The following is a 20261-nucleotide window of genomic DNA, read 5'->3' as shown; positions in this document are numbered from 1 at the left end:
GGTGCTGGCTGGCTGGCCCGCTCTACAATTTTAATTTGTTGTTATTGTCATGTCTATGAATTGATTGAATAGGGCCATAGGGCCTAAATGGAAACAAGACCACAAGGAGTGTTTGACTGTACTCTGCTGCTGTTTTTACATTCATGTTCAATAATCTAATCAATCAATACTGATAGGATAGGATGCCATGCCCAAAATAGTAATGCCAGTGTGAAAGTGATGAATTAAAGAGGAGTAGAGAGGCCATTTGGTAGAGAGTAGAGTAGAGTAGAGAGGCCATGATGCGAGGTCAAACTGAAAGTCTTCCTACCTCCTGAGCCATTGCAGCCATTGTATGACTGTTTAAGCTTCATCCTCCATAATAAAGCCCTATCTTAGGCTGAATCCAAATGTCAACACTCAAGACTGGCGTTCTCTGTATTACAGTATACAGTACATACTGTGATGTTGACTGAAGTGTTTTGCTCCATTATGTCAAGTTTGCAATACACTAACAAGATGGGAATTAACTCATTCCCATGGATACGACAAAAGCCAAAATTGACACTGGAAGCAACAGGCAGCACTGACTTATATCATGGTTACTTTTAATAATAAGAGCATGCATACTGTATCACCTGACCCTGACATTCAGGAGTTATCAGCAGGTTGATCAGTTTAAGTGTCACTGCAGTTGCTAGTGTGTTTAAGTAAGTAGCCTTGCCGAGCCATGAGGCCCATAGGGCAGGAGCCCATTTCCTGTTTCTGTAGCGTGAGGCAGCTTGATGTACAAGTACACCCCCTGGACATGACGCTAGTATGTCGCAGGGACTTGCCCCCAATCCAACCCTTGATGCTGAGTGTCAAGCAGGGAGGCACTGGGTCCCATTTTAGAGTCTTTGGTATGACCCGGCCGGGGATGGAACCCCGACCTCCCAGTCTCAGGGCGGACACTCTAACCACAAGGCCACTGAGCTGGTAATGTGTGTTTAGTGTTGGCCTAAAATGTTTATAAGCCTGTCTGTTCAAATTCATATTAAATTCATGTTAGTAGTTACATAAACAATATTAATTATGCTATTAATAAATTATAAACAATAATGTCACATTCTTGTTGCGATGAGTTCTGATCTAATCCCAGTAGCCTGGTGAAGTCTGTGCCCAAGCGGACTCTCTAGATTTGAAGTCAGCATGAAAGTCTGCATCAGCCCCCATGCAGACTTACTGAATTGTGGAATTGAGCAGCCATAGCCAATTAGCCATTCCAGACTTCATGGGAACTTGCCTGTTATGTCAACTGCGGGAAAGTCTGTGTATTTTGATTCAGCCTTGAAGTATTTGATGAATTACCAGTCAGACAGGAGCACTGGCCTCTGCCCTCGGCCAGACATTTCTGTATGGTTATTTTGAGGCCAGGAAATATCCATGAGGTCTGGAGATATTTGGATCACAGCGCATACTGTAGCCCTGTTTGTAATCTCTGGGGATTTAGATCCAATTTTGGATTATGGTTAAGTGAAAAGTCATTATGAGGACCCCCACCACCCCTCACAGGGTTGATGATGGCCGCTGAGAACTTCAGCCAGAGCACAGTCACAGTCACACCCTGTAAGCCCTTAAGTATGAATGTTTAATCTAGGGTTTTCAATTTGAAAAATAAGCATAAAAGGTTTTAGTCATTATCTGTCTGGGCCCAAATTTGGGTTGAGCTCATGGCTGTGGATCAGCTGGCAGACTTGGCTTGGTAAGGCCTGATTGGGGGAGGGTACCGGGGAGGCCAGAGGAGGGGAGGGGAGTGGTGTGGGTTTCCGGACTGGTCAAGACCTCCTTCTTACTCCTGGCATGGAGGGCATCAGGTGCCTCGCCGATTGCCATCAGGATGGCATAGCAGGCTTGCCATGGCCCTGTGGGGCGTCCCCCGGCCAGGTCTGTCCCTCAGATGAGATGCCAAGTGTGACCAGTTGACACCCTGTCTTACCTGACATGTCCTCAGAATGACACTGATGGCCGCCGTTTTGTTTTGAACAGCTTCCCTAATGACTGCTTTGATCATGTGTCCGTTTTGAGGCCTCTCATCATAAACGCATCCACCGCCAGTTAATTTGAAAGACGTCTCGGCTGAGGAATAGACTACTTTATTTATTTATTTTCCAAATGAATTGTTGCTTTGTATAATAATTTGGATGATGAATTACATTGAAGTTATTACTTGGTGCTTGAGCCTTCAAGTTCCGTCAGACCTTAAAATTCATCTGGAATATTCCCAACATGGCAAGCCTTTGATGTATGAAATTAAATTAGTCGGCCCGATTGTCGTGTTTAATGTGGGGGAATGTAAGTTGAAAGGCTTGGAAGCCACTTCACTCGTGCACAAGTTAAAATGTAGCACTTAGCCTTGCCTTTGATTTGTCATCCTACCATCCTCCTCTTGGCTTGATCACATGGTTTGATGGCCAAATTGCATGTCTTGTTATGTTTTCCACACCGGGGCCTGACAAGCCTTTGAGGATGGTCGCTGTAATGATAATAATTGCTATCGATTCCACTACCAAAGCGCCATAGAAATGGCTCTTGGCCTAGGAATCCTAAAGTCCTCGATCCACGGGTCTTTATCTTGAGGGATGAAAACGTGTGTACTCTTCATAGAGGGATAATCCAGACAGCTCGGTATTCTGTGCTCTCTCATTTCACAGTTTATCTGCTAAAGCTGTTCCAAATCAGCGCTACCTGAGAGGAATCTCTCTCCGTTCTCCCTGAAGCTTATCCTGACGCACACTGACGGCCGCCATCAGAGCGGGGAAAGAAATACGACGACACGAGCAAGGCTCAACACAACCGTCAGCACTTTTCACACTTTCGGTCTGATCTCACGATGACATAACAGCACTGCTGATGGGCACCAAATGTGTCGTCCCCCCCTCCCCCTCCCCACTACCTTCCCCGGCCTACACACGCTCCCACGAACGCACACCTGCGAGAGGCTCACCTGCCAAGTGCTGGCCCATGTGGCACAGATGATACCTCGGTGGACTGGAGGGTTGGCGCAGCGCCAGCCCCTGCATCGTGGTGCCGTGTCCCGAGCTCCTTATAAGGGCCTCCACCATATGGTCCTGATGGTGCTCCCCGCTTTTCCCCTCCCCGCCACCAACCTCACGTGTGCTATTTTTCCACTGGGAGGGGCGGGGTTGCTTTAAGGTTACACATACATGTGTGTGTGTGGGGGGGGGGGGCAGGCATCACTACTTGCATGTGTGTGTTTCCGTTTGACTATACAGGGCAGGCGTCAATCTTCTACTGTACCATCAGTCTGTGTACTTCACCCATCATCTTGGAATCTGTGTCCCATTTGCTCAGTGTGTCCCTGCTATCCCTTGTTATATTGTGGGCCAGCAGAACCCCAGCCCCCTCCCTGCATCCCCAGCATGACCAATGATTCCCCCAGGACCCATTCTGTAATACATTTAAACAGATGTCTAATGAAGATGTTATTTCCTCATTACCGGCTATATGGAATGGGGATAGAGGGGGGTCTAGATAGACAGCATAGCAGAATACAGTACCAGTTTAATATTCCTTTCGCCCGTGGGCCTGAGATTGTGTCTGCCTCGGACGTCAATATTACATTCTTCACCCACCACAGGCAGTCTTAATAAGGCACCAGGCACAGAGACGGATCAGACTCTGCAATTACAATTCACCCAGAATTAGTTAATGGAATCTGTACAGCGACATTCATATATCACTTGTGTGTGCCTAATGACTTAGTTGGAAAAAGCAGCAATAAAATGGTATTCTGCGAATTGCATAAACACAGGATTTTTTTCTAATTTGTTTTCTCTTTTTTTTTGTCGTCGTAGGCCCCCCCCCCACCCCCGGTTTGTACTATTTGTGTGTTGGCTGGAGATTAAGATGGCATTCTGGGGGAAATTGTCATGTCAGTGGCTGTATTGTTTGAGTAGAATTGTGGTGATTAATTCTGCACGCTCTCGGAGCACTGGAGCGCTCTCCTATAGGTCCTCATTTACCCTTCTCTCTGTCAGAGCAGGAAGGAAGCCACCTCTGCTTTCTGGACGGGCAAGGAAATGCCTGTTTGGGTGCAACGCACAATCACACATGTCAACCACCCCATTGGCTGTGTGGCATCACAGATCAAACACAAATCACACCCGTGTGAACTGAGCGGTGCAACTATACTTGTATTGTTGCAACCTTACTGGTGATAGTACTGTACTGTCGTCTGTACTGTACCATACAGTGTTCTGTACTGTGTGCTGTACTCGGAGTACTATACTGTACTGTACTATTCTCACTGTACAGTTTTGTACTATTATAGTGCACAGTCTGAACCTCAACAGCGCCACTTAAAGGTAGGGCATCCAGCGGTATTGCAGCTGTTCCTACTCAAAACTGACATAGGGACACATGCGGCCAGTCATTGGAGCAGTGTGCACCGCTCAAAAAATTTACACAGGGTGTTAATTCGAAATCTTATACAGAGATTATCACCTGTGGTTATCCAACGACGACCACGAATGTCCAGATGATAATTTTTCATATAACCCATAGCCTCATTTAGGCACAAGTCGAATTAAAAAGAAAAAAAGATCAGCATGGCAACTGGGATATCTATGATTAACATACTGGGTTCCTTCTGCAATGAGGTTGATCATAGTGACAGTTCAGCATGCTAAGGTATTTATTCTTGTACTGATTGGTTAGTGACCTGTCATATATCAGCCCAAGGGGTTATCAGATATCACCCTCTCTGGCCTTTTATCATATTGCACTCACGCAGGTAAAATAAAGGCTGGTTATGTGATAAAATTGTATATCAATGTCGAGTGTCGATGCTGCCTTTTTTCCTCCTGCCTGGCTGAGAAACGTCAGCGCAATCAATGCCACAGCACAGGGCATTTACCAGTGTCATATAATGAAAGCATGCTAAGTAGCTACGCCAGTGTCGTGGCCAGAAGAAAGCCCTGGGGTTGTTGTCAACATAGGCCAGCTGGAACCCTTACCCAGCCCTGGCCCCAACAGGGCACTTCTCCACCATGGGTTCCACAACCTCTTCAGGAATGTGTGATTCTTTTCCAGAAGCACCACTGCAGTGACAGAACAGTGGAGAGCTGATCTGCGATGGCACAGCTGTGGCTTTGTGTGGTCCCCTGGGGTGGGTTGTGTGACAGCGTGTCCCCTGGCCAGCTCCATTGTGAAGCTTCATTCACCACAGAGTGCTGGTGTTGGCTTTTTGTGTGTGTGTGTGTGTGTGTGTGTGTGTGTGCTGTTGTTTAGCTGCACATGGCTCGTCCTGGCCCCATGTTGTAGAACCGAGGGGGGTTAGACATGGCAGGTTCGGCTTTGACACATCAAAGTGATCAAGCCGTTCCCGTGTCCTTGTGGAGGACATTGCTGTATCTGGGCTCATTTGTCTGGTATTATTTGAACCTCCCCCGAGTTTGGTTGGTTGGTTTTCTCTGCTTTGAACTCATCCTTATATTATTACATTTCTTTTTTCTTTCTTTCTTTTTTGCATTGTCTGGTGAATTCTCAGGAATTATTTGTCAGCAATTATTGGGATTGTTGATTTCCCTTTATGAAATGAATCACACTTGCCTCTGTGCATACTGTATTATTCGCTGCATTCCTTTGTCATGCAGTTAATTGCCCAAGTGATGGCATGGACATATTTTGGCAGTTGGGTGGGGGTTAATCAGTTCAGGATGGAATAGTTTCGTTGTCAGCCATGTTCCTCTCCTGCCACGTCTCAACCATGCGGTCATTGTCACAGAGCCACCACATTACAGCACACACACCAGCATCCTGCACCGCATTGAGTTGTGATAACGGGGAGGGAACGTGGCCACAAGCGGTGTCAGAGTATTTTCCTGCTTTTATCTGCCTGCCATGGGGGCAGCGAGATGGGAAGAATGAGCGATGGGAGAGGCTCAGTGGCTGACTGTGGACCTGCAGGTGGTCCTTTGCAGACATGCAGGTCATTTAGCATACAGTGTACACACATCACTGGCTGACGGGCTCTAATAGAGAGATGTGGCAGCCACTCAGGAGGAATAGACGAGTTGGAGAAGAGGGGTGTGTGTGTCTTGTGTGGTGTGTGCGTGTGTGTATGTGTGTGTGTGTGTGTGTGTGTGTGACGAGTCTTGGCTGTCAGACGGGGCTCCAGAAGCCACAGCAGAGTTGGTTAAATATCCTCGTCCGCGGACCCCCAATGGTGCTCGGCACCCTGCGCTAGACTGAAACCAGACCCCCTGCTAAGCGTATGAGCTGGGGGTTAATTGTCATGCAAGGGGGGTAGGTTTGAGGATATGGGGGGTCTCTGCACCTCTACAAAAGTCCCCATTTCACCCCCTGCACCCCCCTCACAGTCACACACACACACATTCCACCCTTCCTGCAAGTTACTACTAATTCCTGAAGCGGCACGGGGGAGAAAGACGCTGCTATCTCTTATTAAGACCCACTGCTAGACGCCCCATCAGCACCCCAACACACACACACACACACACACACACACACCACGCTTGAAGCTCACAGAGAACACAGAGGAAATAAAGGGTAGGAAAGAGAGAACCCACTAAAAATGGGGAAGTAGTCGGCATGCAAGTTTTTTTCCTTCTCTCTCCCTCCTCTCTCGTCTTTTTTTTCCTGATTTACTGCGGTTTCCTCAGAAAGCTCCATTGTTCCCCTCGCCTAAGTCTCATCAGGCCTTTTGTGGCCGACTATCACAGCAGCAGGCAGAGAGCTGGAAATGTATAAATGGTATCATGCCTCGTGATTAATGGCGGTGCTTATGAGTCAGGTCTGATAACAGGCCTGCTCTCTACTCAATTTCAGATACCGTTAATGGAATCTGTCTTCCGCGATTGTAATGTGAGAGCGCCTAATTTGCTATGGAGCTTGAAGCTGTCACCGGCGAGGGATTGTGGGGTCATGAGGGAGCTGGCAGTCGTTTGGCCTGCAGCTTGTATCTGCGGTGCTGAATAGAGCAGCTCTCTGCCTGTCAGTTAGCTGATAGGCTGATGAGGACTCTAAGCCACTCCACACAATGGTGGAGAGGGCCATACTGCCTGACTTCCCCTAATTGTCGAGCCCAGCTCATATATTTCAGAGCCAGCATGCCGGGGACCGGGCTGCCCCCCCCAACACCCGCTGAACCCCCTCTTCTTCAACTTCCCTTCCTTTTTTCATCATTTCATCCTCCATCCTTACTATCCCCCTCACCCCCTCACTACAGTAACTACTCTCCTCTGCACCGTTCTCCTCCTTTTCTTACCCTTCCTCTCTTCGTAGTTTGCCCCCAACCCCCTCCCCTCTCTCTCTCTCTCTCTCTCTCTTCCCCTTCTGTCTCTCGTTTTAGTAAGTGGTGGGTCTTAGCATACGACAGATTATCCCAAGTTTGCTTCAATTACTACTAAAGAGATGGAGACAGTACAGGAAAGGAGGGGAGGGGGGGAGGGGTGCTTTTGTGCACACATATATTTTAAGAAGCCAAGGATAAAGTGCTATCTCCACTACGGTGATTCTCTGTGCCAGTCTGCTAGAGATCAAGCGGGTGCTACAGAGTCCTCGTGATATGCGCCAGTGCGACCCATTAGAGTGGGAGAGCGAGTTTCAGGGACTTGTCCGCATAGCAAACGTGGGTCACATTTAAAAGATTGTGATCAAGATTGTGTCCCTATAGTACAATGTTTAGTTACACTGAATAAACGTACTGTAGATTACAAGGGTCGTTAATATCATCTTTAGTTTTAAATAGGTAAAACATTTCAATGTTTTCATAAAGTTTTTTGTGATTAATGGTACAAGAAAACAGATTATTGTGAAGATCGCCCATTATGAACATCCGAATGATACTTAAAATATAATGTTGTTAACACTACTATTATTACAGCACAATACTCTCCTCCTGGAATACTAAACTGATTTAAAATTGCAGTACTACGTTTTCTGATGATTATTGTCTCCACCAAGCCGAAGGTGTGGCCGAGACTGTTTTTGCCTCTGTCTGTACGTCTGTGTGTTCTTGTGTGTGTGTCCGTCTGTCTGTGAATAACTCATCTCCGGTACTGTGGGAGTGATCGAACGCCAGAGCAGTACCTCTGCTCCACATTTTTTCCATCGGTCTGTTATAGCGCCACCAGGAGGCAGATTTTTGCAAAACCTTTTATTTATTTATTTCTCCAACAGATTTTGTCCAAACATCACGCTACACATTATTCTGTGATCAACACGAATCTGTCGGATTTTCCATATTCCATCCTGATTGGCTAAGATTGGCTTCCAAAGTCTGCAGGAGTGGTCTGTTTTGTATACAAAATGCCTCAAATTATGAAAGTAGTGTACGATTGCCACCCTACAGTTTTCAAATCTGCTCGTGGTGGCACTACAACAGCCCACTTCACGTTTTGGCCTATAACTCTTGAACCATCAACAACTACTGTTTCTTTCTCTGCATTCTTTGGATCATGATGCAACTTATAGGCCTTGTTTGTGCCAGGTTACATTTTAGGGATCAACCAATTATTTGGCAACGGCCGATAATCGGTGCCGATATTCATAATTATTTTTGCTCCCTGAGCACATAGATGCACCACTGGAGATCAAGTTAGTAGCACCTGCAGAACTTAATGGGTTAGTTCAGACTCAGGCAATCAATTAATACCTTTTGCAACGATTTATTAAAAATAATTTATTTTAATGCACCAAGTCATATTCCTTTTATGTTGATACTGAAGGAATCTGGCCATCCACACCTAGTATAATTTTCACTCCAAACGTAATCATCTCTTCGAGGTATTCTGATCATCACCAGGTTTTGAGAGTTATTCTCCAGTTTTTTAGTTCACAGACACAAACAGAGAGGAATGATTGCAATACCCTAACATGCCTTGCTGCAGGCATGGCAAATATGGAGCACACTTTATCTTTTTCTTTTTTTTTTTCTTTTTTTTTAAAGGTGATATAGACAAGTTTCCAGTGTTTGTACACAGAACGAGTGAGTGTTTCCAAACAAATGCATATCTAGCTCCACCCCCCTCCCCCCCTCATTCTATTGGCTGAGCCAGGTCACTTCACGCTATGGGATTGTTGTTGCTGCTGGGAGGGACGCTATGGTTTTTGCTTCGTATGGCTAAATATGACATTACAAAATTATGTCACTTGAGTGTGAAAGTCTTTCTCAAATTGCGTGTGACTTTTCTAGCCTTTACTTCAGCTCTCTGCCCTCTCTACCTAACCCCAGGTTGTCTGGCCCAGGCCCAGGGGCAGTGCTGGCTGGAGGGGTGTTTGCTGTGTCCAGGCTCAGCTGGCAGTGGTCCATGGTGGCAGAGGTCTTCACCCTCAACAACGTCTTAGTTGGGCTGCTCTTCTCTTTGACTGCCACGTTTCATTCTTCTGAAAGCACCTCACAGAGGAACAAGGTAGCCAGCACCTCATACCTCTAGCCTTGATACACTTTTAAAGGACCATACCAGTGTTACTACTTGTCATTGTCAGTATCTGGCATATAGGTTGCACAAACCATTTCCCCCCTAACTTGCTTAAAACTAATTGTATCATTAAAAACATTTTACCGGTAAGCTCAAATTGAAAGCTCTATTGATATCAATGAACACATCTGAGTAACACAACTAGGAATACGGCCCCTCCCACAAACATTGGAAACTGAATATGAGAACAGTGACTGACACATGTTAAAAAATGTAGGCTGAGATCTACTATTTGATCTAATATTTGTTTGATATTTGTAAAAAGAAAAAATATCTGCTTTATTGTGATATATTGAGGTGTATTGTAATTGATGGATTGATCTGTACATAGTTTTAATATATGATGATTGGGATCTGTGTACTGTATGTATATAGCTATGTGGCTACCTATTATCAGCAGATGCCTGCAGAAGGTCTTTGACCGAAACGTTGCCTATAAATAAAATAATTGCAAGTGCAGACGTTGTGCGGGTCTTTGTGCACTTTATGTGCATCCTTCTGAATAGGCTGAGATCTACAAAAGTATGCACTGACTGCGTAAACCTATTATGGTCAAAACCTAGTAATTGGTAAGGCCCTTTAAAGTTATCACTTTTCTGTAATCGTGACTCAAGATCAATTAGCTACTATTTTATTTTAGTGTGTATTTACCCCTGATTCTAGATAGAATTAACAATTCCTCTGTGCCTTATAGGTGGCTCACTGGGGGGCACTGTGTTGTGGATTGGGTCTATGTAACCAACACACTCTAGCACTGTATGTAGTGGTCATCATTCCCTGGGTGCTGTACAGACTTTACTCTCACAGGGTGAGTTCTGATGTCCCCTACTGTACTCCATTCTAGTATGACTACTACTTTAGTATTGTTTAATATTGTCAGGTGTTGAGGGGCGCTAGCCCCTCCAACGTGTGGCTTTCGTGTGTGACGTCATATGGCAGCCAAGTCATATGACTGTGATGTACAAAAGCAAACAAAGGTGCTTCACACAAGTGTGTTTTTTTCAATTTTTTTAGTGTAAAGCACTTTGGGCTGCATTCGATGTCATGAAATGATGCTAAAATAGGAGTATGAATCAGCCCTTATTCATAGAAAAAGCTATCATAGTGTAGGTTCTGACCCTCCTTAAAGGATAGTTCCATTCTAGAAGGCTTTTTTTTACCTTTTATTTGTAGTTGTTAACTTGTTACGTCACGTCTTTAATGTATTCCATTCTACTACTACCACTACTACCACACTGTTAGCATGTTACTGTAGCATGCTAATCCCTTCCTGTGTGTCTTGGACAGGAGCTGTCTGTGTGTGGGCTGGTGTCACTGGGTGCGTGCTTCCTGGGTGGCTTTCTGCCCTACATCTACCTTCCCATCTCCTCGTACCTCAACACAGCCCGTTGGAGCTGGGGGGACCAGACCACCCTGTCTGGCCTCCTGACCCACCTTCTGAGGTCTGAATACGGCACCTTCAGCCTGGTACTGACTGTCACACACACACACGCACGCATATATGCACCGGCAATGACAATACAGGGAATTTAATTGCATTTTGTCATTATATTGGGTTTCCTAATAACCGATAACTTGTCCTCTCCCTGTTTGTGCACAGGCAAAGACTGAGGCCTCAGTGAACCTGACCATGATGCTGCAGTGAGTATACCAGTTGACGGCTACGGGGGTTCATTTGGGTCAATTGTCATAGTCTCAACACTGAGGATTTTCACTGTTACTTGGATGTTTCCACCCTTCTGTCAACTCTGACATAAACTATGCAAACATTGATCATAACCGGCATACTCACTGATGCAGTGATTTATTGCTTGTAATACACATATAATGTACAATTGACGAGAATATCTTTATTTGCCATGACAGTATGCATAATTTAAACTCTGTAGTTTGGCTATTTTCGGTGCACAACACAGGCTTGCAACAAAGTCTTTACTCATTTAGCTCCTACTGTACAGGGTTTTCCCAACATGTCACAGACATATTTATGATATACTGTACTCCATGTCAACAAGTCAACGGCGTCAAGTGTGGCGTTTTCTGTTTCTGGCGTTCTACACAGAGAGGTTTTAACCGCATTGCAAATTGATCCACTAGTTTGCACAGTCAGATCTGGAGCCTGGCTCCTCTTCCTCTACCTGGCAGCTTTTGTTCTTCCATCCTATTCTGGTCGATCTCTCTCTCTCTCTCTATCTCTCTCTCTCTCCATCAAAGCAGAACTGAACCTGCTTAGATGGCCAAATCTGTGTTCTGTTTCTCCAGCAGTTTGAAATGATCACTCAGCTCTGCTGTTTAAGCGTGACAAGCTGTGATGACAGACACTGCAATATAGCTGGAAAAAAACATTTCTCTTCTCCAACAAACCACCATTCCACCCACCCCTACCCTTCTTCCACCTCCAGCCGTCCCCCATCCCCCCCCCTCCACCCACGCGCCCGCCTCTGATGCAGTCATCCCCACTCCCGGTGTCTCTCTCCAGCTGACGGGATGGGGAGTGGGGGCGTTCATCTTAAGACGCCCCACTACTGTCTCCAGCCCCTCCCCGCCTCGTCTCCCATAGCCCCCGCTGGTTGACGGACAAGCACACCTTCATGACGGTCACGAGAGACGAACATGACAGGCGTGTCACTCTGGAGACGTAAACCCGCTCCTGAAGCTGACACAGTCGTACGCGCACGTGTCGTGCACACACACACACACTCGCACGTGTGTGTGTGTCTCCTGAAGCTGCAGTCGTACGTGCACGTGGCGCACACACACACACACACACACACACACACGCATGTGAGCACACACACACACTGACTCAGGCAATGGTTCAGCACATCCACACATGTAGTGTACATTGAGAGAGATAGAGACTCAATAAGCTGTCAAATAGAGATGGGTATTAAAGAAGAGGCAGGAAACTATCTCTCTCTGCTCTGCGAAAGTGCTCTGTGACAGGCGCTGCTGGCGGGGGGGGGGGATTGCTGTGTGTGTGTGTGTGTGTGTGTGTGTGTGTGTGTGTGTGTGAGAGCGGTGTCGTTGGTACCCGTCAGCCTGATTGAAAGGGGGTAGCACGCAGTTCTAGGAGTTTGTTTTGATAAGGGATGCATAGGCCTTTTAGAAGGGCATTCACTAATTGGTGTCCTTGAGTCTGGCAGCTGTGGAGCAGTGGGGTTGGTGCAGAGCTTGGTCGTCGATGTCCGTCATAGGCGTGCGTGTGTGCGTGTGCGTGTGCGTGTGTGTGTGTGTGTGTGTGTGTGTGTGTGTGTGCGCGTGTGTGCGCGACTGAATCAGGGCTCAACTGGACCACTGCCTCACGGATCTCTCCACCCCGGTTCTGGTGCTGGCTGTGGCCGGCATACTCCTCTCCTCCTTGGACAGGTAAGACAAGCTTGACAGTATTGCAAATTACATCGAACCCTATCTGTCTGTCTGTATCTCTCTTTGTCTGTCTGTCCCTTTCTCTCTCTCACACACACACACGCACGCTTTGCACCAGCCGCTTAACCCAAAAATCTAATCCCCCTGAGTGAGAGACGTTGAGCGAAACCCACCATCACATGCCGATCTTAGAAAACGGAATACAAAGACAACCGAGGCTCCCAGCTGTCACGCTGCCCACTACGATGCTTATGTGATCCACTCATTCGTTCTAGCAGTGTCTTCGCTGGGGTCTATAGTGGGGCGCTGATGAGGACTAGCAGAAAGCCCAGGAACAAGGCCGGCCCCTTGGGGTGCACTTAATTAAACCTGACTCCACACGCACGCATGTACGCACACACACACACACACACACACACACACACACACACACACACACAGGTGCGCAGTGTGCATGCATTCGCGCGCGTTGTCTGGTTAGTGTGGACATTCATTTTAAAAGCTATGCTATAATGCGTTTGTGATGATGCAGTGGTTGGCACCAAATACATTATGACTCACTCAGCGTTGGATAATCAGTCATGCACTTCTAAGCTGACTGGGGTATATACACACCTGCTGTTGGCTGGTGCACGCCATCCCTTATTATTTTCATAGATTAAAAACAACGATGGCTTTATTACTGCTGAATTAATTACTACAGTTACCGTATATGTACATATTTAAAACATGTAATTTGATGTCATGGTGAATGGTGTCCTAGGCGGTGTTGTGCTGTGTCCTGGCTGTTGACCACCATGCTGATTGTCTACTCACTGTTCTTCGCCTGGAGAGCCAACCTGGACATCAGCAAACCCCTACTGCTGGGAGTGGTGAGCTATGCACTTCTTTACCTACTGCTGACCAGCGCAACGAGGTCTACCCACCCAAAGATTATTATCCCATTGCTGAAGATAGTTAAAAGATGTACCTGAATAGGCTTTGGAATAGCGGCACTGGTGTTACATATAAGACAAACGCACTTGGAATGGGAAATAGAGGGGAAATGGAATTGGCACCATTTTGTTTTGTATAACTTTGTAATGCTACTGATGTTTTTGCGCAACACTCTTGAAAACAAAGTATTTCATTGTGGGTTCGAACTGACAGGCCCTATTTGATGTCAATCAAAGTCCTGTGATCACAATCTACCTTTTTGACACCTCTGAACTGTGTGTGTGTGTGTGTGTGTGTGTGTGTGTGTGTGTGTGTGTGTGTGTGTGTGTGTGTGTGTGTGTGTGTGTGTGTGTGTGTGTGTGTGTGTGTGTGTGTGTGTGTGTGTGTGTGTGTGTGTGTGTGTGTGTGTGTGTGTGTGTGTGTGTGTGTGTGTGTGTGTGTGTGTGTGTGTATGTGTGTATATGTGTGTTTTCCCCTCAGGTTGAGCGTTTCTGGATACAGAGTGATGCTGTGGTGTGTGTGCTTGCCGGCCTTGGGCTGAGTTTAACACAGACTAGGCTGGAGAGGAGGCTGGGTCGTGGCAGGCTGTGGAAGACCAGTGCCTGGTGTCTCACGTGGGCTCTGTTGGCACACATGATCCACTCCAACCATAGGTGAGCATTGTGTGCATTTCCCAAAAGACGTTTTTCCTAGCATAACACTCTTACTCGGACTTTGATGTACGTGTGATTTTTGTTACCGTTGTATTACTCCATGTGATCATCACAACCAGAGTCGAGGTACCGCTTTCAAAATATACAGTATTTTCGTATCTCACAGACAAAAGCAAAGGAGGCACAAGTCTTGCTCTCTTTATTCAGTTAAACCTGTGATGTTTTGGGGCGCAGAAGGGTACTGTTACAGCAACCATACTGTGTAGTGCAACGTCTCCGGTTTGATTCCGGCTGGAGCAACGTGATGCACGACTTTACCCCTCTCTACCCTCAGCTACCTTTCTCTGCACACGCTCCTACCTCTCCAAGAAAATAAAACAGAAACTGACTAAAGAAACCCCACAACATTTTACTGATTAGAGGTAATATTTTCCAATGGAGCATTGGAAAATGTGTCATTGCTTTTTCCACGTGATTCTTGTAAATACAGTCATGTTGATTGTACCTGGGGGGAAAACTACCTCTTGTTTTTTATTTGCAACAACTTTTAGAGTAGACATTGATTCTAGCCTCCTTCTAAAATCCCTGTCCATAACTTTTCCCTGAGTCAACGCGATTTGTTTCTCCTCTGCACTTCAAACTCGAGGCCTGAACTCCACATGTCAGGTTTTCTCTGTGCTCGCCCCATGGTGGAGGCTAAAGAGAGCCACGGTTAGCACATAGATTCCCTTCGCAGTGCTCAGTCTGAGATGTTAGCCGTCCGAGGAGGCAGATTACACCGGTGCGGTGCCGGGGAGCGCCAGACAGCCATCACTGAGCGGCTTTGATCAGGAGGAGAGCATGGCCCACGTTGTCAGACCCATCACACCTGTCTCACCCATGATTAGATAGGCAGCCTGAGCGTGATGCTGGGGGGCTGACAACTTACCCTCAGAGAACCTTGAAAGCTATACACAAACACACATGCACACGCAATTATGTGTGAAACGCGCACACACTTCTCCGTGGGAGTGAGGAAGCATTCAGCCATACTGTCAGCGGTGTTCAAACTGGAGACTCAAACTTGGGTCACGGGCGACATCTGTTAGGATCACCTATTTGTGCGTACAGGCAACATTGTAATGGTCCAATAATGAATATAGAATTATTAATTAATAAACGTTGACATTTAAACATACTGCATTGAGTGATCTCTGCTCTTATATCAAACTGAATTAGTTGACGTTTGTTTACTGACATGAGTTATTGTACATGCATTTATTTTATGTACGTTTATGTACTTTGTCTTTTATGTAATGAGCAACATACAAAAACATTTTGACAGTTTGGCTGAAGAAGACCTTGTTATTGGTTCAAACATGTTGAAAGATTGTCTTGAGTGCACTGAAAATATAGCAGAAATGCTTTATCCCTTTTTAAACATGGCTGTCTGCACTCTGCAGTCGAATAATGAATTGTCAATTTAATATTTGAATAAATACTACGCTGGGTTGAGTCGCGACGTGTGTGTGTGTGTGTGTGTGTGTGTGTGTGTGTGTGTGTGTGTGTGTGTGTGTGTGTGTGTGTGTGTGTGTGTGTGTGTGTGTGTGTGTGTGTGTGTGTGTGTGTGTGTGTGTGTGTGTGTGTGTGTGTGTGTGTGTGTGTGTGTGTGTGTGTGTGTGTGTGCTCATCCAGGGACTGTGATCAGAGCAATAACGGTGTGGTGGAGAGGTTCGGCAGAGAGGTGTTGGCCTCCGTCCCGGCTGATTCCATCATTCTCACCAGAGGAGACCTGCCAGGAAACTCCCTGCGCTATCTGCACTACTGCCAGGCAGTGAGGCCTGATGTACGCCTGGTCGACCAGGAGGTCAGCACAACTTCGCATTCATACCAGCATGTCTTTTAATACACTGATTGATTGTATAAACAATTTCATTGCCACATAGGGCCCTATCTTCTGCCGTTGCAATGGGCAAAGCGCAATGCTATTTCCCAAAAAGTGCAGTTGTCATTTTTACACCCACTGCGCCTAAAATATGTCTAAATATCAAATGATCTGGTCTCTGGTCTGGAGCAAACAGGGTACACTGCTAGCTTATACAAATTTATATTTTACTACTTTCCATTGGTTCAATATTTTTATTAAACCAACACACAGACATAAAGGGTGTTCAATAGCACTGATTTATGAAAGGAAATATGTATGTAGGGTTTAAGTTTAGCAGGGGAGATGTTGCACTCATGAGCTTCAGGCAGTACCACTTGTCAACCAGTAGGTGTCCTATCTGACACAGGGTCTAAATTAGAGTAGAGAGAGCACCTCCAACCACTGCAGATGTTCAATTGTATTAACATTTACCATACACATCGGTTAAATCACGTGTTATTCATTCAAATAAGTTATGGACTGAACATTTACAATGCATCAAAGTGCAATTTGGACAATAACAATGACAGCATTAATATAATATTTAGTGTGGTCCCTCCATGTCCCAAGAAACTTGCAAAGCATGCTGAAATGAATGGATTCCAAAGGCGTACTCGAAAATCAAACGACCCACAGTCTGCTTTGGAAAATGGTTGCCAGTATAGTGTTAGGTGAAACTGAGTTAGTGTCTCTCTCCAGATGATGACCTACAGCTGGTACGTGGCCAAACTGGGGCGGCATCACCTGGGGGTCCACTACCCAGGTCGCTGGTGGGACCCGGTCAACCCAGAGGAGAAGGACACCTTCAGTCTGGAGCTGTTCCTCTCCCACAACTTACGGTAAGACACAGAGAGAGAGCGGGATAGAGAGGGAGTGGAGAGAACAAAGCGATAGCCTGGGTGGATGAATAGAAAGCTGTGAGACGAAGAGAAGAGTGAATGAGGAGGGCTACAATGGAGTGACTGAAAGAGTGCGTATGATATAATGAGGTGGAGAACAGTGGAACGGCCGATACAGCAGTGAGTGCAGGGCAGAGATAAGCCCATGGAACTGTTGCTGCCGTGAGAGGAGTCTGATGAACTGTACAAGTGCGGACTAATCTACTCGATTTGCTTAAACGCTTTCCAGGCAGATAGGACTGCTCTCTCCACTCACTGCAGGGAGGAACAGAGGCCCAGGCATTAAGACAAGGAGACCTGTTAATACCGAGCCCACCAGGGGGCAGTATTTGCCAGGCCAATGCGTCTGTCTCCCAGAGGGGCAACACTGACCTGTGGGATTAACCCTGAGGGCCCACAGCGGTGGAGAGGAGCAGGGAGGCTAGTGGGCAAGTGGAATGTGTTGGGATGTGAGATGAATACCTGGTCGGTTATCAGCTGTCACCTGGGCTGAGAGAGGGAAGTGTTTTAAGGGAGATAGACGTGGGTGTTTTACCTCCTGTGGTCCTGGCCTCTCTGAGCGCTGTGAGAACCTGGCCTGTGTGTGTGTGTGTGTGTGTGTGTGTGTGTGTGTGTGTGTGTGTGTAGGAGGGCCGTGTTCGCGTGCATTGGGCTACCAGACGGGGACTCCAGCTGGGCTCAAAGCTACACTCGCTGGCCCTTGGGCGTGTGTGACCACCTAGTGCCCGCCCAGAGGCAGTTCCACCCTGAAGAGTGGGCCCAGCACACGCGTGGCATCTACAACTGGAGCGAACCACACAACAGGTACACACACACAGGTTTTGTTTATTTCCTTTAAGATTATTTTTGTTCGTTTCAGCTTTATTTTGAGAGTGACAGGAAACTGAGGTAGAGACAGGAACATTGTAAATAATGGTCACACTATTCAATCAGCTAATAATGTAATCCTTACACAGCACTTGTACCATTCAGGATGTTAATTACATCCAACAGAAATGTACCTCGTCATCAACGAGAAAAAACATAAATATCATAAATACTTAATAAATACATAATAAATAGAATGCCATAAATGACCATCTTCTCTATGTCTCCGGTCATTTCTCCAGCGAGGGTTTTCCCTCTGTTCACCATGATGCGATTCTTCTATTCTTCTATGCTCTCAGGCCATTCGAAATGAGACTGAAGATGAAGCATAATGAGTTTCTTATTGCTTTTTGTCAATAAGTGTGTCAAAAGTGGAATTAGTCAAAGCTCCCCCGTATTATGTCTGCTGTGCGCGCCGGCAGGCAGCCCCTCCTTCACTTCAGATACCCACGACTGAAGACTGTGACATTATTTCCCTCACCCTCACTACAAGCATGTCCGCCGATGCCCACGAGCCAAATATTAGCTCAGCAACCCTGCTAAAATATTCTTTTGAAGAAGAGGTCGAAGTGTTTATGGGCAACAAAAATGGGGGGAGGGGGACTTGCTGTGCTGTGGCGTGGTTTTAGTCCATGTCTAATACATGCTGGCTGGTATTGTTGAATAATCAGAGTTGAACTACATATAGTGTATATAAAAGGTCTGAGGACGTGATAGATAAGGCCAGTAGCTGGCATCTGACCAAGCGCAAGCTAAAGTGCTGCCGTATGCTGAACAGTCAACACAAGCATTGTCACTGCTGAAGGAATTAGCAATGTCTAACTCGGCCGCCAAACATGGTTTCTTTGAAAGGTGTGGTAGAATTGTCGAGTAACTGGGGTTTAACCACGTGCAAAGGAACAGAGCGGTAAACCAAGGGTTCCCAAACTTTTTCATGTCAAGGACACCCAAATTGACACTACTAATTAGCCCCACAGACCCCCATTTAAAGATGTATGCCAGGGACCCCCATAAGAGAAGATTTTTATGGCTCTAGCAGTGATTCTCAACTCGTTTAATTTCAAGTACCCACAGCATTAGTCTACGGACTCCCATTTAATGGCATTTCTATCTTTGAGACCCCAATTTATATTATTGTAAAATCAGTGTTAATTTAACTCTGAGAGTGTACAAATGGACCCGCTAGGGTCTGTTTGGTTCCATCCCACAAGGGTCCATTTGGGTCCTGACTCCTAACTATCATTTAGCTGGGGACCCCCTGGAACTCCCTCATTCAGGGAGCCTGGTTCTCAACTAACTCCCGTCAGACATTTGCTGGGGAATTTGATATTAATTAATTAATTATTAACCACCTTTCCTGGGCATGTTGCAGGTGGACATTTGAAAAAAAGAATCTAATGTTTGGTGGAAACAAGGTACTGTATATACTATAGAGTTTAAGTGGTTACCTTAAATTGTGTAATGCTATGCGATCGGCACTTGCCATAGCCCTTGTTATCTAACTGCGGGCATGGCTGCCTAATCTGTATTACAGTGTATATACTGTACAGTATAGTGTATATGTATATACTGTTTGCTGCAGTAGTAGTACATGCAACTACGTGAATAATCATTTATAATCAGAACTCTGCACAAGGCGAAGCCTTTAGCTGTTTGGATTAAAAAATATATATTTTCTGTCTCTGCACAGTTTTCATCCTGCGTCCTGGGAGCACGTTGCCAATGAGGAGATGTGGCAGGCCAGGTACGTTGGTATTTTTATTTCACTCCGATACGGCTGCCTCTCCCCTGTCTTTAGAGCAGGGGGGTCGTATACCATAGCAAGCAGATAGAAGCTGTGTCACGACACACACTAACCACCGGCCCGCTACCCAATATCTCCATAAACCAGTCTTGTGCGGTAGAGCATCTGCATGTGCTTTCTGCTTGCTGCCAGCATCTACATAAACCACTCTATTGGACTGGTGCGTCAGAGAGCGTGAATCTGCATGGCTCATCCATCCAGCACTTAGCCCTGAGTGCTGCATGCTTTGTTTCAGGATGAAGACGCCTTTCTTTCTGTTTGACCTGGCAGAGAGGATGCAGGGAGATGTGAAGGCTCGCCTCTTTGAGCTCTCTTACACCGTGAGTCTGCCCTAAACGCACA

At 46.2% G+C, this 20261-nt stretch overlaps 1 protein-coding gene across 3 annotated transcripts in view; it reads left to right on the top strand.

Moving 5' to 3' along the window:
• The window catches only part of tmem260 (transmembrane protein 260), a 36257-nt gene that overhangs the window by 15306 nt on the left and 690 nt on the right, over nucleotides 1-20261 (top strand). For all 3 annotated transcript variants that reach the window (XM_083791177.1, XM_083791175.1, XM_083791176.1), the window contains 12 exons: nucleotides 9239-9416; nucleotides 10180-10293; nucleotides 10773-10952; nucleotides 11086-11126; nucleotides 12768-12854; nucleotides 13618-13726; nucleotides 14271-14443; nucleotides 16118-16289; nucleotides 17049-17188; nucleotides 17876-18052; nucleotides 19806-19859; nucleotides 20155-20239. In XM_083791177.1, the coding sequence (XP_083647303.1) occupies nucleotides 9239-9416; nucleotides 10180-10293; nucleotides 10773-10952; nucleotides 11086-11126; nucleotides 12768-12854; nucleotides 13618-13726; nucleotides 14271-14443; nucleotides 16118-16289; nucleotides 17049-17188; nucleotides 17876-18052; nucleotides 19806-19859; nucleotides 20155-20239 (1510 nt within the window). The remainder of the gene's footprint in view (nucleotides 1-9238; nucleotides 9417-10179; nucleotides 10294-10772; nucleotides 10953-11085; nucleotides 11127-12767; nucleotides 12855-13617; nucleotides 13727-14270; nucleotides 14444-16117; nucleotides 16290-17048; nucleotides 17189-17875; nucleotides 18053-19805; nucleotides 19860-20154; nucleotides 20240-20261) is intronic.

Source organism: Protomyctophum parallelum, assembly GCF_964188405.1.
Source record: "Protomyctophum parallelum genome assembly, chromosome: 20".
Taxonomy (NCBI): domain Eukaryota; kingdom Metazoa; phylum Chordata; class Actinopteri; order Myctophiformes; family Myctophidae; genus Protomyctophum; species Protomyctophum parallelum.
This window is presented reverse-complemented; position numbering and strand designations above follow the sequence as displayed.